The following is a 19,009-nucleotide window of genomic DNA, read 5'->3' on the forward strand; positions in this document are numbered from 1 at the left end:
ATTGATTTATGAAGATTTTGGAGTTTAATTGACTCAAATCATTAGTTTAACACGATATTAGTCGAACAAAATTTGGAAGTTGATGTAAATTGATACACTGATAGAAGTTTAAAATTCAAATTTATACAATTATTAGTTTAGAGTTTTAACTAATACAACTGCAAAGTTTAGAACTATAAATTGATATTGATTCCAAAAATATTAAAGATTCGAACCCACATACAATAATAGATAGAATTAGCGAGACGCAAATTCTAGACCACCTCTTCTATAATGTAATTAATATCATACAAATAAGTAATGGAATTGTGAAAATAAGTTTAACTCATCGGAAATTGACATGATTTTATTCATTAAAAGTTGAAGGTTTGATCTCTTTCTATGTAATTGTTGTACTAAAAAGAAAGGGATGAAATTGTCTTTAATCTGCAAATTATACTTTTAGAGAGAGTTACTTTTAACCAGTTGGACTATCCTACTAATGCATAGCCACTAAATATGGTAACCATGATTAAGAAACCACTTTTCTTCCAACATGTGATTGCATTCCCGATTCTACCTAGTATCGGTTTGGTTTTTATTTTTGGTCTTTAAAAATTATGCATTTTTTTAATAATTTTTTAATCATGATTTTTTAATATATTTTTTTTTTATGTATTCATTTGAATTCTTAACAAAATTACACAAACAAAAACAAATTTTTCAAGAGTTTTTAAATTTTACCTTGAATTTTGATAATATTCCTAAAATGAAGGCAACGACATAGTAGGAACCAATGAGTTGAAATGGTTCTTATAGGCTTGATTTTCAAAAAAAAAAAAAAAAAAAAAATGATTATCAAATGTGACCTAACGTTTTGGTCGATGATATAATGTCTTAATCAATTAAATCATATTCAAATGGATTGTTTTTATAAATTAAAATTAAAATAATATTTTCATTGTAGGAACTTAATTTAAATACTAAAGCGCCCATAGCTCAGTCGGTATGAGATATATCTTAGCTACTAAAAGATATGTGGTTCGAATTCCCACATAATATTAAAAAATTTAATTTAAATTTAAAAAAAAAGGACGAATTACAAATTTACAATTTTGAAAATTAGAAGAAAATTAATAAATAAAGTCTAAGAACAATATTCATGGAATAAAAAATGATCAAAAGATTCAAAACCATATTTAAATCTAGGTTAAATTACAAGTTTAAACTCAAATCTTGTTATCTATGTCAGTTTGGTCCAAATTTTCAACATGTCGAAATAGATCCCTAACAAATTTAAATTTTCAAAAAATTAATTGATTTATGAGATATAAATTTGAATTTTATATCTAATAAAACCTTCTTACTTTATAATAATAATAAAAAAAACTTTAATATTTTAATTGTGTAACGAGTAGATCTATAATTTTTTTAAAAAAAATCGAAAGCTAAATGACTAAATTTGTTATTCTAAAAGAATTTAAATACTATTTTAATCATTTTACTTTCTAACATCCATTTTATGTCATATACTTGGTGAGAATTGATTTTGAGAACACAAAGAACAAAGAGCAAAATGAATTAAACTACTAAGAGCAAAGTAATACCGGAAGCTCTTACAAAGTTTAAAAACAGACACAGCTCCTTAAAATCTAGGGAGTCAATGCGTAATTTAACCTTAAATCTATATATAGGTTTTTTTCTCTCAAAAATTAAAAGAGAATCCTTTCTTCATGTTTAAGTAAACAGATGATAGCGAGAAAGAAGAAGAATTTGAGCATGAGAGAGCGAGAAGAGAACGACACGGTTTAATAATTTCAATGAACCAAATCAGCAGCTCACATGGAGACTTGCTTTATCTTTTCCACCATAATCCAATATTATAATCTCATCAATTTTCCAAGCGATGAAGACGAAATTCCCAAGAAACAAACAAAAACATTCTCCCCTTTCACTTTCATCTGTACTACTTTACTGTACATAATGGGTCGCTGTAGTCATGATCATAAATTATCACTTCCCCTTCAAATTGGGATTTCTTCTCTCTTCCAATCCACTCGCTCAAACCCAATTTAGTTTTCGAGTTCTTGGCGGGTTTTTTTTTTCTAAAGATTGAAATTCAGGAGGGTTTCAATGATGGAATCAAAGGCTCTGCGATTCATTACCCATCAATCGTTCTTCTCTGTTGTCCGATCTGGGGACCTTGAGGCTGTCAAACAGGTTTTGGATAAGCTGGCTGGTGATGAACAGCCTGAGAGTTCTTCGATTACCGATCTGATGGCGATGCAGAACGATGCTGGGGAGACGGCTTTGTATGTGGCTGCTGACAATAATCTTGAGGATGTTTTTAGCTATTTGCTTCAATTTTCCACTGTCCAGATCTTGAAGATTAGGTCTAAATCTGATTTGCACCCTTTTCATGTTGCTGCTAAGCGTGGCCATCTAGGTACTGCTCTGAACTTCTTTTACTTTTTTGCTTTGACTCTGTTTAATTTCCAATTGGGGGGTTTGGACAATTGGTTGATTTTTCGTCTTTCTGGGTCTTGACCTGATGATGCGAGATTGTAATTTGCTGTAACTGGTGTCAATCATTGCTTGATCGTTACTGGGACGCTTTTCTTCAAATTTTAGTTTGAAGTGGTGAAAGCCATACTTGGTTTCTCCTTTGTGGGTGGGGTGGGGGAAAGAGGGAAAGAAGAAAGAGGAAGGAACTTTAAAGTTTGAGCCATTTACCAGATTGAGGAAACGTGTATTTCTGCTTTTGTATGGCTACTTTAGTTGATTTTAGTCAAATCTGAGTCAGTGAGTTTCTTGAGTGGGTTAAATCCGACTTTGGTTACAGAACTTAGAACTTTCAATGACAGTATCTGAACTTTGTGGAAACTATTCACTCATCTTTTAGAAGTCTAAATCTATTAAGAAACTCAGACAACTGAAGCACTTGCTGCTACTCAACAAAATCAGTGAACAAAACATAAAAATATCCCTATATCTATTATTAGGTATAAATAATTTATAGAAAATTAACAGTAATGGAAAGTTTAAGGGCAAGATAGAATATTTGAAAATTTAGGAGTTGAAATGAAATAAGGACATTCAGGGAACAAATTTAAACCCTTTTTGGTTGATGCTTCTATTTTTCTGAAAAGTGTGGCAGAACTAAAGTTGCCATAGTTTCTCCTTTCCTTTTTAGGACATTTGGATTTTTGCTTCTCACATGGGTTTTTTAATACAATTATCTGGGCAAAAGAAGTCTGAATTTCACCTAACCCTAACCTTTTCATATGTTCAAAAGATTTTAGAAGTTTTCCTCTAATTTGCCCTCCAAAATTTTCAGAATTCATATATTAATGTTAGAAGATACAATTTTTCATGGCTTAGCTCCTTTCTGCTAGGAAGATGTGCACATGATACTTTTGTAGGCCGTAGTTTGACCTTGATCATTAAAGTCCTTCAAATAAAATAAAACGGTAAACATTGGGCGATGACTTGATGGTGGATTAATCTCTGGTTTATGTTATATTTACCTTAGATTCTCAGAACTTAAATTCTGGTGTCAGCTGAAAACAATTCCAAACAAGGATATCTTCCAAATTTCGTTTGTTTTATGAATTTTGTTTCCTTTATATAAAATAATACTCAAGTTCATGCCGGGCAATGTTTTGAACAAGAAATAAATTTTAATGATTGGCTGTAGATCTCTTTTAGTCATTCTAATATGCGTGGCCTATAAAGTTCGAGATTATCACAGATTGTAATGGTATATGATAATTGAAGTAGCAAACATGATTATCATACATCAAAAGTTGAAAATTTTGACCTTCTACTAATGCATCTTGATCTAATTATTATCCATTGGAGGGTTGTTGAGAGTTGAACGTTCTCCTTATTTCAGGTATTGTAAAGGAGCTTTTGGGCATTTGGCCGGAGCTTTGCAGGTCATGTGACTCTTCAAACACAAGCCCCCTCTATTCAGCTGCTGTACAAGACCATTTGGAAGTAGTTAATGCTATCTTAGATGCTGATGTTAGTACAATGAGAATTGTAAGAAAGAATGGAAAGACAGCTCTGCATAATGTAGCTAGGTATGGCCTCTTACGAATCGTTAAAACACTTATTGATCATGATCCTGGAATAGTTGCGATTAAAGACAAAAAGTCCCAGACTGCACTTCACATGGCTGTGAAAGGTCAGAGCACTGCAGCGGTCGAGGAGCTATTGCAGATCGATGCATCTATACTGAATGAAAGAGACAAGATGGGAAATACTGCTTTGCATATAGCAACTAGAAAGTGTCGATCTGAGGTATGATACATTCTAGAAAAATGAAAGTAGCTCAAAATTTACATCGCTACTTTAGATATAAGTTGTTAAGTTTATAGAACTGGCTAGCACATATATGAGAACCAATCCACTGCTTCAGCATTTCCCAGTTCTACATTAACAATTCATTTGTTGATTGTTCGTGAATCCTTTTAGTGATTAAATCCTTCTTCTGAAACAATTAGTTGTTTTTATTGCTGATTCATGCCTTGTTTGTTGTTTCACAGATTGTAAGCCTTTTGCTGAGCTTTACATCGCTTGATGTCAATGCAATCAATAGTCAACGCGAAACTGCTATGGACTTGGCTGACAAACTGCAATACAGTGAATCTTCACTGGAGATTAAAGAAGCGTTAGCTGAAGCTGGTGCCAAATATGCAAGGCATGTTGGCCAAGTTGATGAAGCAATGGAGCTCAAACGAACAGTCAGTGATATAAAGCATGAGGTTCACTCGCAACTTATCCAAAATGAAAAAACGCGTCGGAGAGTTTCTGGCATTGTCAAAGAACTGAAGAAGCTCCACAGAGAGGCTGTTCAGAATACTACAAATTCCATCACGGTCGTGGCTGTTCTTTTTGCATCCATTGCGTTCTTGGCCATCTTCAATTTGCCGGGTCAGTACATACAAAATGGAAAAGACATTGGAAAGGCAAATATAGCTGATCACATGGGTTTCCAAGTATTCTGCCTTTTAAACACTACATCTCTGTTTATATCTTTAGCTGTTGTGGTGGTTCAAATTACTTTGGTAGCATGGGACACGACAGCTCAAAAACAGGTCGTATCAGTTGTAAACAAGCTAATGTGGGCTGCCTGCGCTTGCACCTCTGGGGCTTTCATATCAATAGCTTATGTTGTCGTAGGTCACGAGACATGGATGGCTCTTGCCATTACCCTTGTCGGAGTTCCGATTCTTGTTGCAACTCTTGCAAGCATGTGCTACTTGGTTTTTCGGCAACATTTTGGTATCTTTAGCAGTGACTCTCAAAGACGAATCAGGCGGGCAAGTGGAAGTAAGTCTTTCTCGTGGCCTCACTCGGTTAACATTTCTGATGACGAAGATTACAACTCCGACCTTGAGAAGATTTATGCCCTATAGATAACCTTTCAGCAGTTTCGAGCTTGAAATGATGGTTTTCTTGCACATAAGTATATAGATATGTTGTAATGTAGATCTGGAGGGCTACCTCGTCATGTTCCGTAGGACTCGATGCAAGTTCAAGTACAATAACGGAGGTCAAATTTTCCACGGTTTCTAGTGGGAAGAGTAAATATGAGTGTATATGCTGTATATTTATTAGAAAAGCTGCAGAAGTTTGAACACTTGGTTCAGTGAAGTCTCTTTAACTGTGTATTTTCCGTCTCTTTCTTCTTTAAATCTGATACTAAAACATCAATTCACCCATTTATAAAACAATGTTGTTCTGAAATTCAGTACAGTAAGGAAATCCTAATGTTTTTTTTGTTCCTCAACTTTGAATCTTTTTCTATTTTGGTTAATAAACTTTAAAAAACATCTATTTTGGCCCCTAAATTTTTTAGAAACTACCTACCTTGGTCCTTACAATTGAGATTTTGTTAAAACTAAGATTCTATTAATTGTTTAAAAGAATGTTAACAAAATGATGAGATAACTTGTATTTGTCAAAGAAGTTAGCTACCCTGAAAATCTGAGGGTTTTAATTTTTTGCATAGTAACTTCACATTTTCTTGCACAAAAAGGCTCTCCTTAAATCACCCTTCAGTGTCTTCAAATCCCAAAATCAACCATCTCAAATATACTTGATCCCTCTTCAACTGGATTCGAAAACCCACTATGGTTTCTTGAAATTTGTTCATCAAGTGCTACATCGAGAATCAATGCTTGAATGATGCTATTGTAGTGTTTTGCAAATTGCTCTGTGAGTTTATGCTTGATTCTTTGACATTGCCTTAGGGAGTGTTTGTTTTAAGGGTAGGGATTGGATGGGTTAGGCATCCTAAGCCCAATCCTTGTTTGGAGCATGGATTAAGAAGCCTTGACTTCTTATATCTTTTTCTCATGGATTTGAATAGTGTTTAATATTGAAACCCACGGATTACACCCTCTTTTTTTTTCTTCTAATTTAATCTAGGAAGTACGTCAGCCAACCTCCAGACACCACATTTGGTGACCACCGTAGCCAACTTCGGCCGCTTCCCTCCGACGATCGGCACTGGCCAATTCCGACCATCACCCTTCGGCGAATGCCAGTGGCCAACTCCGACACCACCTCCGGCGACCGCCGCCGACCAGCTCTGGCTGCCACTTCTGGCAACCGCCACCAACCAACTCCGATCGTCACCTCCTGCGACCGTCATCAACCAACTCTAGTTGTCACCTCAGCGACCGCCACTGGACAACTCTGGTCACCACCTTGATGACCGTCGTCGGACAATCTCCAGTCGCCACTAGCCAGCTCCGACCACCATTGATCAACCTCTAATAACCTCCCTTCCCCCACACCAGCAAAATTCCGACCACCAGCTTCATTAGCCACCTTCGACGACTGTCACCTACCAACCTTGAAAAATATTAATAAAAATACTCTTAATATATAACAAATTGGACACATTTGTATTAAAAAAAACACTTTTAAAAAAGAATTGAAATACATGTATGTTTTTTTTATTTTAATGAGTTTTTATCAAAAGTGTTTAATTAAAAATGAATTTTTTAAAGATATTTTTTTTTTCTAAGTCATTCCAAACATGTCAAGCAATTGTATAGTTATATTTATTTAGGTTATGTGTGTAGAACTATATATGTTTGAAAGCTCTAATTTAATTTAATAACATTTTAATTTCTTTTATTGGTTAATTTAACTAGCTCAAAGATTTCGAATATTTTCTAAACGTAAAGATTTAAAATGTAACTTAGCAACCAAATAAAAACTAAAACTTGAAATTTATGATTTTTTGTTCCACAAATGTAATTTGAAAAGAAAAAAAGTATAGTTTTTCGATCATTGAATTCAATATTAAAATACTAGTTTATTCAATTTTAAGTCGGCATATTATAGTAAAAAAAAATTATCATTTTCAAATTAGTTAAAGTGACAAAAGTCTATGAAATTTTATTTCAAAATCTAATAAGATTAAAATATCAAATTATTAAAATAATAGATTAAATAAAATTATAATTTTAGTCCAAATCTCTATTTCAAAATTTTGTAAAAAAATATTCTTCTAATTTTTTTAGTTTATTTTAAACTTAACCATATTAAAATAATTAAGATGACAAATTTAAACTAATCTAAAATCTAACCGGTGATTACATACAAGAAAATATTTCACGAACTAAATATTTATAAATCTCCACTTCATTCTAACCTGCACTTCAAACACAGTCTTCTTAAACCCATACTTCCAAAAACTGCACTCCAAATACAGTTTTCTACGTTTTCTTAGATTCAAGCTACCTAAACCTCCCAACCTAATCGACTTAACATTCCCAGACTTAAAATTCCAGGCTTGCACACCAAACGCCCCTTAAATGATTGTGCTCGATTGAGTGCACTACATAAAAGGAATCAGATTCATGGGTTGAGATGGAGTAAGAAAGCAAGAGCTTGTACCAATGGTGGATTAGGTGTTCCCCGCACCTCAAAATCAACCGATGTATGAGGTAGCTACTAAGGAAGATAAAGAGGCCTAGACCATGGAGGAGCAAGAAGTTGGGTATTAAATTTTTTTGGGGTTGAATAATAGAAATTGTTCAACCCAACTAACAAGAAATTAGAACCCTAGAACAACTTAAAGTTAACCAACTTATTTATATTTGGCATCCCAGTCAAGCCATCTAAAGTCTAGTCATCTAAAAATACAAGTCATCTTACATTTTTGCTAAAAAGATAAAAATCTTAACCACAAATACAAAAATAAATACTTTTTAAAAATTTAGAGACTAAAATGGACATTTTTAAAAATTTAAGGACCAAAATAAAACAAGATTCAAAGTTCAAAGACCAAAAATAGGATAACTTTTTTTTTCTCATTTTAATAAATAAATTGTGTTACCTGGGGGAAGATGTTAGAAATTAAAGGTTATCAACCAACTATTTCAAAAACTTAAATAGCTTCTTGCACCAAACTTGAAATTATCTCAATCAAGATGAACTCATTAATTTTAAAAATCGGGTCAAATTACCCACAAATGATTCCTTCCATCTTTCCTTTTTAATCAACCTTTCGTTCTTCATTTTACCCTTCACTTTTCGATCTCTTCTTCTTAAACAAAAGAAAATCAACCGAAAAACACTCAAACATTAAACTAAATCACATGTTACCCAATAATAAATGGCAAAGACAGTGGTAGAAGTTGAATAATAAATGTTATTCTGAGCACATTGACCGGAAAGACATTCATAATTGTTGCTACAGATCAAACGAGTCGACTGATTAAGTACAACAGATATCGACCAGCATGAACACAATTTCAACGGCCTAGAGAACTAATTACTCCCCCCCATCAAAAAAGACAAAAAGAAAAAAAAAAGTGTAACATGTTTCAACCACAATGCAGCAGGATCACTATCTGATTTATATGTACAAGGACGGCAAACATACCAGGAACTCACTGCATCGTTTCATCTTCAGCATTACACGGGTTCACTATTTTTTAGAATGTTGTACTTGCACAGAGGACATGTTGCATTCATCTTCAGCCATTTTGTGATACACGCATAATGAAAATGGTGATTGCAGGGAAGAGCATGAAGCTCGGCTCCGTCCTCGTATTGACTAAGACATATACAGCACTCCTAAAACGAAGAGCAGAAAGATGAAAATTAAATGTTGGGATTTTAAAAGAAAATTAGTTCAAGCGAGAGGAGAAAGATCGTGTTGGTTATTCTAGTCCAATGCTCTTCCTCGTGCTTAATTATAAATTTAGCCTCAGCACTTGAAACCTTGTGTGTCTGCTAGGCATTTAAACTTCGGTAAAAGAAACTGTTTATTGATAAGTATAAAGGGAAGACTCCAATGAAAGAAATTACAATAGGAATTACCAATTATTGACTAAGAAAGATAAGCTGAAATGAGTGAAAGAGTGTTTTTAATTTACACCATGAAAAAGCAATAGACAAAGCTAACTCAAAAACCGAACAGTAGAAAAACAAGTATCATAAAAAAGTCGTCCGTTCCATTCACCCCTAAGCACCAAAAGAAAGCATGAATAAAAATAGATGAACCAACAATTCAACATGCTTGTGACACATATGACACCAAGAGGGAGAAAGAGACATATAAGGCATACGGTATTGCAAACGATCAGCAATATTGATGGCACCCCAGCTGAGTTCCCAAAGAAAGATTTTAATCTTCTTAGGATATCTATCATTCCAAATCACCAAGTAAAAATTAATCAAACCTGAATCTAGATCATCCATCATATCAGATATAAGAGACTTAACAATAAAGCCCAAAGAAAGACCAAGCGGCCACAACCAACTATCAGAGGAGGAACGCAATCGGATGGATGTCAGATAAAGGGATAATGAAGCCAATTCAATAATCTCCAATTCAGTACGATTACGACGTAAGTTCAAATTCCAAGCAGACATAGAAGAGATCCAAGCATTAGCAACAGTAACCTCAAGTTGTTGCACAAGACAAAAAAGTCGCAGATAAGTGGTGGAAAAGACACCACAACTAAGCCAAGAGTCAGTCCAGAAAGACGTAGAAGAACAATCACCAATACGGCGACTAACCCGATTAGCAATCAACTCAGTAAATTGACAAATGTACCTTCAAGGTGATCTAGAAGAAACACCAAAGATAGGAGAGGGCCAAACAAAATCAGAGGAATAATACTTAGTAACAATGAGCTTCCTCCAGCTCAGTTAAAAACGCCAAGTCCATTTCACAAGAAGAGTAGAATTTTGATGTTTAAAATTGTCAATACCAAGGCCACCCAATAATTGAGGATGCTGAGAAACCACCCAATTCACATTACGCACACTACCATCACCACGAGAGCCCTCCCAAAAGAAATCACGGATCAACTTATCAAGACAATTAATAACAGAGGAAGAAGCCTAAAACAAAGACAAATAATCAGTTGGGAGTCTAGAAAGAGTAGCTTGAATGAGCGTGTGACGACCCCCTTTTGAAATATATGAATACTTCCAATTATGTAGCTTATGCTGAAATCTTTCAATCACGGGCTGCCAAAAGAAAACAGATTTAGAGTTATCACCCAAAGGAAGTCCTAAATAAGAAGTTGGCTAGAAACCTTGTTTGCAACCAAAAGAACGCAACAATCAATCAAAATCAGAGTCAGAGACATGTATCCCAAGAAGCTCACTCTTAGCGAGATTGATTTAAGGCCTGAAGCACATTAAAAAATATGGACAATGTCAAACAAGTTCTATATGGCAGATCTCTCAGCAGTAGAGAACAACAAAGTGTCACAAGCAAACTGTAAATGAGTTAGTATAAAATCTGAATGACCAATAGGATGAGCACCAATAAGACCCAATGTGGAGCTATGGTCAATAAGACAACTCAGACAATCAGCAACTAAAATAAATAAGAAGGGAGAGAGAGGATCCTCCTATCTTATGCCACGTGAGGGAATAATCTTACCACAGGGGCGGCCATTAATAATGATGGAATAATTCACACTAGTGATACATCCTCTGATCCAATTGCTTCAACGACAACCAAAACCTTTTATTTGGAGAATGGAATCAAGAAAATCCCAATCAACTGTGTCAAAGGCTTTTTCAAGGTCCAATTTTAAGACAACCCCTGGTTTATTCCTAAAAGTCCAATAATCAATGAGCTCATTCGCCCTCAAGGAAGCATCAAGAATCTATCTGTTAACCACAAATGCAAGCTGATTGGGCGAGATGGTAAAAGGAAGAATCTTCTTCAAACGATTCGATAAAACGCAGGCAAAAATCTTGTATGCACAAGGAATAAGACTAATAGGTCTATAATCAAAAACAGATCTCGAGTCAACTTTCTTAGGAATCAAGCAGATATAAGTCTCATTTAGTTTCACATTAATAACCCCAGAATTGTAGAAATCATTAATAACTAACATCATATCAGAATTAAGAGTAGTCTAGAAAAACTTGAAAAAATCCGTTGTAAAACCATCTAGACCAGGAGATTTACTAACACCAAGAGAGGAGACAGTAGCAAATACCTCATCATCAATAAAGGGACGCTCAAGGTCTATGGCTTGTGAGGAAGAAATAGGATTCCACTGAAGATTAGTTGGAAGAAAACACTGACCAATATATTTTTTGAAGAGGGATGAGTAAAAGACAAGAATTCAGCCTCAATATCAAGAGAAGTCAAAAGACTAGTACCTTCCTTGGAGAAAATTTTCGTAATAGAGGACTTACAATGTTGGGTAGCAACAATTCTATAGAAAAACCGTGTGTTTTCATCACCCTCAAAAAGCCGTTTCAGCTTGCAACACTGCTACCAATGAATGTGATCTTGAATAGTCAGGGTTTCAATCTATTCACGAAGAATACGTCGTCTATTAAGTTGTTCCTCATTAAGGGACTCTTTGTCTTCCAAGGCATCTAAATTGGTTAACTGCGAGATAAGAGAATGAAGATTAGTAACCTCACCGTGCCGATTGTTATTCCAATCACGAATGATAGTTTTTAAACCCTGAAGCTTCAACATAAGACCGTGCCTAGGCCAATCAGTAATCGGGTGGCAATTCCACCAATTCTCCACTAAGGGACAGAAAGAAGGCATTTGAAGCCAGGAGTTTTCAAATCTAAAAGGGCAAGGACCCCAATCAAGACTCCTAGAAGATAAGACCAATGGAAAATGGTCGATCCAAACGTTTGAGTGTAACCATGCCAAATTTACAGAGACAATTCTCTGTAAGCAGAAAACGATCAAGTAGAAAAAAATATTATGTAGGACTAGAGGTCAACCACATAAAGCAACCACTTGATAGAGGAATATCCCGTAATTGATAATTAGTAGTGCATTGATTGAAGGCACGCATACTAGAGGAAATTGTTCTGTCATGTGACTTTTCCCAAGACCATCTAGTGACATTAAAGTCACCACCAATGGCCCAATTTTCACCTCGCTAAATCATCAAGCTCTTGCCAGAAATCAAATCTAAAAGCTTTACCAGAAGGGCCATAAATGGCCCAAAGAATAAGAATACCCCCGACGAATCGATAATGTCCAAAGCAGTCCAACCTATGAATGAGGAACTCTACATGGATTTAATCAAAGAGGAATCAACAGATGACAGGTTTGTTTCTTGTATAAGAACAATACCAAGGTTATGTTGTTGAATTATCTTCTTAACCAAAGCACGTTTCTTCCACGAATTAAGACCTCGGACATTCAATGTGAGGAATATCATGGATTCTCGAAAGAGCTCTCCCTAATAGCCAAAGTGGCAGGTTTATCATAGTGGACTAAAGAAAAAAGTCCTTGCAATTCCCTTTGAAGCTTTGGTTTTTTACTAATGGTATTGGTGATTTTCTTGGTTGGTTTTGGAGGTAAGAGGAGGGATGGAAGGAGTAGCCATAACACATAAACCATGTAGGGACAATAGGGAAGCCAAATCATAAAGACTAATGGGTAAGGAGGGAGGAGAAGATGACGGTTGTTGGTTGAGTGGTTGATGGTGAAGGCAAGTAAAGGGAAATTGGACTCGTGGTTAATAAGAGAAGAAAGTGTGGGGTTTTAATTGTGACTTAGGTTTGATGGAAGAAGGGGAAGAGTTTGTATTGGCAGGTGGTTAGTGTCAATCGGCTGATCACCAAAGATGGCCATATCGAGGGGTTGAGCAGCGAATTCAATTTCTTTCGAGGGGCTGGAAAGGTAACCTTCAGTATCAGAACCAACAAAAGGAAGGTTTTGTTTGTTGGCTAAGGTGGAATGCAAAGTGGTGGGACCCGCGCTAAAAATAACTAAAAAAGAGAAGGTTGTGTGAAGGAGGGAGAAGATGAATTGGAAGGGTTGTTAGGTTGGTTTTGGAAACTAAATGGAGTTGACTCGAGTAAAGTATTGTGGCTAGGGTTTTCGGTTGAATTGGAAAGAGGTAAAGGGTCAGATGGTGGGCCCACAGTTTGGTCATTTAAGGAGAGCGAAGGAGGGAGAGAGAGGGAGGGGCCAATTGACTTGGTTCAAAAACTATAGACTTGCCTTTTTCATTTAACCTAGAATCAATGAGATCCATGTTTTCAACAACCCCTTTAATACTATTTCCTTGTGGAGAAAAGGAGGTGTCACTGTCCCTGAGCTCCGCCACCGGCTGATTGAATTCGAACCAATAATTCCTCACCAGCCAATTCCTTTGGTAACCGAACTTCGAACGGAATGAAGCCTCGCGTATTTTCCTTGATCTTCAAGCGAGCAAAAGAAAGAACTAACCCATGTTCCGTTTGATTTGAGATTTGAACAAAACCACCACATATATCACCAATGTGCCTAAAGATCGCTTAAGTCCAATGAGTAATCGGGAGATGAAACACATCAATCCAGCCTCCATGAGTAATCGGGAGATGAAACACATCAATTCAGCCTCCACATGATGTTGACATTGATTGTTGGAAAGAAGATGTGGATGGGGAGAGAAACTTAAGTTTGAAAGGGCCAATGGTTGTCTAATCCGAATTAACACATAGTTTTTGAGAGATTGTCGAACTGTAGAGATGTAGCAACGATTTGTCATCAGAGATGGGGTTGATAGTACATCGAGATGATAGAGAGGTTTGGAAGGAAGCTCGAATACTCGGCCAAGAATCATAATAAGCAAACCTCTGAACAACCACCATATCTTGCTAGTATAAATGTGGTAGCAGGGGGGCTAGGGAGGAACTGGAACTGCCAGAGTTGATGGGGGAATATCATTGTTGGAAATTACAATGCCCATTGAATATAGCTTTTTTTAATTTTTTTTTTTTAATTATGATACCATGACACTTAATCGCCAAAGCCCATGAAGAAAATCTACATTAATACCCTCAAACGACTTCTATTTCTTCCTCGACGGCTGGTCAAACGGGCTTCTCATCTCAACTTTTGCGGCTTCTTCCAAGCTTCTATTCTTCTGCAAACAGCTTCTCTACGTTCTTCATGTGGGTTTTTCTTTTCGTGTGGGTGTGATTCTATATTCTAAATAAGATTTTAAATACTAAAATTAAATTTTAGTATTATATTCTTATCGGTCAGTGGGGGTATGATGGGTGATACCTTGAACAAGTTTTTAAGTGATAAAATTATATCTTAGCATTATATTCTTGTCGGTCAGCGGGGTTGTGATGAGTGAGGCCTGGTTTTGAATTCTTGAGCAAGTTTTTAAGAAATAAAATTATATTTTAGAATAATATTCTTCTCGGTCAATTTACACCATTTGAATTATTGAGCAAGCTTTTAAGTAATAAAATTATATTATAGTATTATGTTATAGTGGGTAGGATCAGATGTTTCTCAAGTTTAGTCTCTTTTTTTTCTTTTTTTTCTTTTTTTTCTTTCCTTTTGATCTAATTTCTATATTATAATAGTATTTTAAGCATTTTTGTCCATAATATTAATTTCTTTTGCATGTTGCTTCTTCCGCAGTAGCATCTTTAGAAGGTTTTATTTCTTTATTTTTTGTTCATTTACTTGATTGTTTTTGGATGTTATTTATATTTTGATATTCTTACTCTTTAGTATTACTTTTAAGGCTTTAACAATAAATATATTATTTACTTATTTATTGCGCCTCGCTTCACTCAAGCGACGCCTTTTTGTCGCCTCTCGCCTAGAGACAATCAAGGGACTTGTCGCCAAGATTTGAAAAAACTGGTTTCAACCAACAATAGCATAACTCAACTGACATAAAATATGTAATCTTGATCCAGAGGTTAGAGGTTCGATCCCCAACTCACATATTGTTAAACTCAAAATAATAATAATAATAATAAATAAATAAATAAACTAGTGTTTCATTTAAGACTACAGGAAGAAGTGACCGTGGGATTTCCTTTCACCTACTGTTCACACACAGAATATCTGAGCTCTATAGTTCAATCTCTATACCTACACATATATGTGTGAAACTGAAGCTGTGAGGATAACAGGAAAAGCATATTAAAGATTACTTGTAAAGAATGATAAAACAGTTGGCCTTACCGCATCCTCGCGTAATAGAACACGCTCAGTCGTCAAGTATCTACTGCTAGTCTCTACTGGAATCATCAACCCATCCCCCGGAGAAGGCTCATTGGACACTTGATATCTATACTTAGGAAGCAAACTTAAATCAGCATCTGTTGCACCTTCCTGTTGAGTTAAATGTGAGGGAAAAAAAGAAAGACAGAAGTTAGCAGATTTCATGGGCCCTCAATTTGCTTAACATCTCTGTGGCAGCCATGAAACAGGGATATCCTCTTACCTGGCCTGCAACAGCATAAAGAATAGCTATAATGCAAGGCAAGCAGCAACAGAGAGCAATTCCAATAAAACATGCCAAAACAACACAAAAGACGGCAAAGAACACATCAAATGCCAGGAATACGACAGCGAGCCTGCACAAATTCAGAATTAGAAACCAAGAAGTCCCTTATTTGAATTCCAAACAGATGAATGATATATTAAAATATGCATGTTCCCCACCCAACCAACTAAATAATAAAATGATAACAAGTTCTCTCAGTTTAATTAAATCCTTTCATTTTTTTAAGAACCACGGTATCAAGGTTCCACTTGTTCTATTATGTTAATGATCAACTCCAGTCTCCATTAAGCTCTTCAAAATGACTAAGAGTTTTATGTTAATAAGTTTTACACCAAGAGGTCTGAACCCAGACCTTAAAGGTTATCTCCAAACATTGCAACCTCTTATCACCGGAGTCACCGTTGGGTATACTTGCCAAAATGAGCTTAGTTCAACTAGCATAAAACTTGTGCTATCAGCTTCTGTCAGAAGTTCAATTCTCCAACTCACATGTCGTAAAAAAATTCAAACAAAAAAAAGAACAGGAACTAAAAAAACAAAACAAAACAAAAAAGCCCCTCTTAACACACACTTCTGTTATGCTCATTACTGATTTCCATGTTAAAATTTTTATTAGCTTATTTCTTAGATCGATGGCTCTTAATTTATAGTGCCTTTGAGGAAGGGACTAACTGAAGTATAATCAGAGACTAGGGGCACTATTATTACATTTTAAACCATATGTACCAAACGAAAACAATAACCGGGATAAGATGTGTATTTTCCCCCCCAAAGAGAAAGTGGAATTCATTGATCATTTATGCATTGTCAATATCGTAAAAGTTCATATTAAAATTATCATATAAAAGTTGGTTAGTTAAAGGGCACAGACCGAAGCTGGAAAAACTGTTGAAACCAGTTGAAACGAGTCAGTTCCTTTTTTTTTTTTTTTTAATTTGAATGACTTATTAGGCAGTTTGGTTCACTAGCAAACCTGAAAATTAGTCAGATCAGGTCAATTTGAATCAATATTACCCGTCGTTTTGGGCCAAAAATCAACCTGCTTATCACCCCCAGTTTAGTTATAAAGGAATTTAAGACATTCGAGAATGAAGAAAACTGGACATCTAATGCAAGGATAACGATTCAGGGCATGACTAAAATAATTGGTCTCAATAATAGGAGGGAAGTACCCAAAATTTGGCAGAAATTTTCTTCAAGGAGAACCACATAACAAGCAATCAAAAGAAAAATTCACTCACAGACTTTACTTTTGACATATGAAGGGTGTGCGGCCACCATTCATGACGGTTCAAAATCATACCAGTATAAAGATGGAGCATTCTGCATGAGGATGTTACCACCAGCCACGACCCAGTAAAAGCCAAACAACCACCAAATTAACGATACCAGAGTGTTCACTGACTCACATCTTTTTGCAACACTGCCCATCGGTCAAGTCAATTACATGCTAACAACTTATAAAACATCAAATCAATAATCAATAATCTATAAGTATAACTGAAGCAACATATGATAAATACAATTGCAAATGGGACCATAAGTAGGTATTGGAAAGAATTGAGGTGTGAAAGTACAACAGCAAACTGAAGAAAGGAAATCTAATTTAATCTTTAGTTATGGAAAGGGAAGAAGATATTTTGTATTACATATGTGAACTAATAAAAGTATCTAGTGGCTTTTTCTTCACCCTTTTGTCTATCCCATCTATATATATAACCCCAGCATTATTTTCTTTTTCCTAAAATCATAATTATACGTTATCCTTAGAATCAACTTTTCTGTTCATAAAGAATCCAGGGTCAATCATTTAAGACGCCAGAAATGCATGGATATGAATGATTTTCACATTTTAACCAAAAATAAAAAATACAACACTAAAATAATTTGCATTAGAAGGTGCTCAAACAAAGAACTGAATCATATTACAATGCTACAAACATTGCCTTCCCCAAGGTTTTTCCAAAGTTTTATTTATCTAATGCTAATCATCATTCATCTCGGTGAAGTTGCTCTATCATTCATACAATCAATACAAAATTTAAAATCAGAAAAGCCATCTTGGTATCAAAAAAAAAAAAAAAGAACTCCACACGAGGAGCTGATTTCCAATACAACCAGTCAATGATCGACGGCCTCGTAATTCAATCAAAACCGAGCACAACCCAATATCTAAATTCAGTAAAAAGATCCAATGTTTGAGTTCAAGACCGTCACAATTATATCTAGTAGAGAGAACTGAAATTTTACTCACCCGGACAGATTCCTGTGGCTACCATCTTCATCATCGCTTTCATTAGTTACATATCCGTCAGGCTGCTGCTGTTGCTGCGTCTCCATATCCCTAGCCCTCCTCGCATTTCTCCTTCTGAACTCAAACCACACAAGCACGGTGTGCAGCAAGCACTGAGCCGCATAAACTACAATCCAAAGGCGAATTGGCGTATTGGGTTTTTCATCAGCGGAGTGAATAAGCACACCCAGCGAAACGAAAACGAAAGTTAAATTCCACATAATGTCAAGGGCTACCACAGGCTTAGAATAGCCCCAATCGATGCGGCGCTCTTCAAGTTCACGAGCTGCCGTCTCCCGAACCAGCATAGAAGTTCCACGGCGGCCAGTGGCGCGACCCAAGAGAAGGGCGAGGGGGCCGATGGGGGAAGTGGAGCCGTCAGAGTTGGAGGGCTGACGAGAGGGTAAGAGAGGGATCTGTTGGGCGGGAGGGTCCATGGAAGGAGGGAAGGATGGGGAAGACATGATCGGCGCCGGCGGCGAGAAGGAGAGTGGGTGGGAGAAAGTCGGAATTGATTGAAGGAGATGGGGTTATAGATTGAGAAGGAAAATCTTCTTCTTCAGCTGGTTTGTCGGTCTAGAAAGTAATGGAAGAATCATCATCCATTCCATTCCATGGGAGTCTGATGTCCATTGTTCCCTTCCTTCGTTGCAAAAATTCAATCCCAAATTACGAGTTCCGTACAAGGCTGCCTAGTTCTTCTCCCCCGTCTCAGTCCGTTTTTTTGTTTCTTATTGAGTCGGGTCGTCATGAAATTAATCCCTATAACCTCATATAATTAAAAGAGAGTGAAATAAACTAAAATATTTAAAAATTGTTTTAAAATATAAGAAAATGAATCAAAATAGTTATAGATATAGCAAAATTTAATAGATCGTGATAGACTATCGGTACATATCTGTATCATAATAAACACAAATAGTAATCTATTGTAGATAGATGATAATATTTT

At 35.8% G+C, this 19,009-nt stretch overlaps 2 protein-coding genes across 6 annotated transcripts; one reads left to right on the plus strand and one right to left on the minus strand.

The window, feature by feature from the left end:
* Positions 1–1,763: 1,763 nt before the first annotated feature.
* LOC120067331 (ankyrin repeat-containing protein At2g01680) lies at positions 1,764–5,733 on the plus strand. Its single transcript, XM_039018896.1, has 3 exons — positions 1,764–2,425; positions 3,875–4,284; positions 4,530–5,733. The coding sequence occupies exons 1-3, from the start codon at positions 2,113–2,115 to the stop codon at positions 5,400–5,402; spliced, it is 1,596 nt and encodes a 531-aa protein (XP_038874824.1). The 5' UTR covers positions 1,764–2,112; the 3' UTR covers positions 5,403–5,733.
* A 2,900-nt stretch (positions 5,734–8,633) lies between these two features.
* LOC120067287 (E3 ubiquitin protein ligase RIE1-like) lies at positions 8,634–18,797 on the minus strand. 5 transcript variants are annotated; one of them, XM_039018826.1, is made up of 6 exons: positions 18,019–18,797; positions 17,068–17,187; positions 15,702–15,834; positions 15,440–15,589; positions 15,302–15,346; positions 8,970–9,084 (listed from the first exon to the last, which is right to left on the minus strand). In XM_039018826.1, exons 1-5 carry the CDS (start codon positions 18,519–18,521, stop codon positions 15,341–15,343), a joined length of 912 nt encoding a protein of 303 aa, XP_038874754.1. In that variant the 5' UTR covers positions 18,522–18,797; the 3' UTR covers positions 8,970–9,084; positions 15,302–15,340. The 5 variants fall into 5 exon arrangements, with proteins under 5 accessions (XP_038874752.1, XP_038874751.1, XP_038874753.1 ...); XM_039018827.1 differs by having other exon boundaries at positions 8,998–9,084; positions 15,298–15,346; XM_039018824.1 differs by lacking the exon at positions 15,302–15,346 and having other exon boundaries at positions 8,634–9,084; positions 17,068–17,175.
* Positions 18,798–19,009: the final 212 nt, after the last annotated feature.

The sequence above is a fragment of the Benincasa hispida genome, chromosome 12 (genome assembly GCF_009727055.1).
Source record: "Benincasa hispida cultivar B227 chromosome 12, ASM972705v1, whole genome shotgun sequence".
Taxonomy (NCBI): domain Eukaryota; kingdom Viridiplantae; phylum Streptophyta; class Magnoliopsida; order Cucurbitales; family Cucurbitaceae; genus Benincasa; species Benincasa hispida.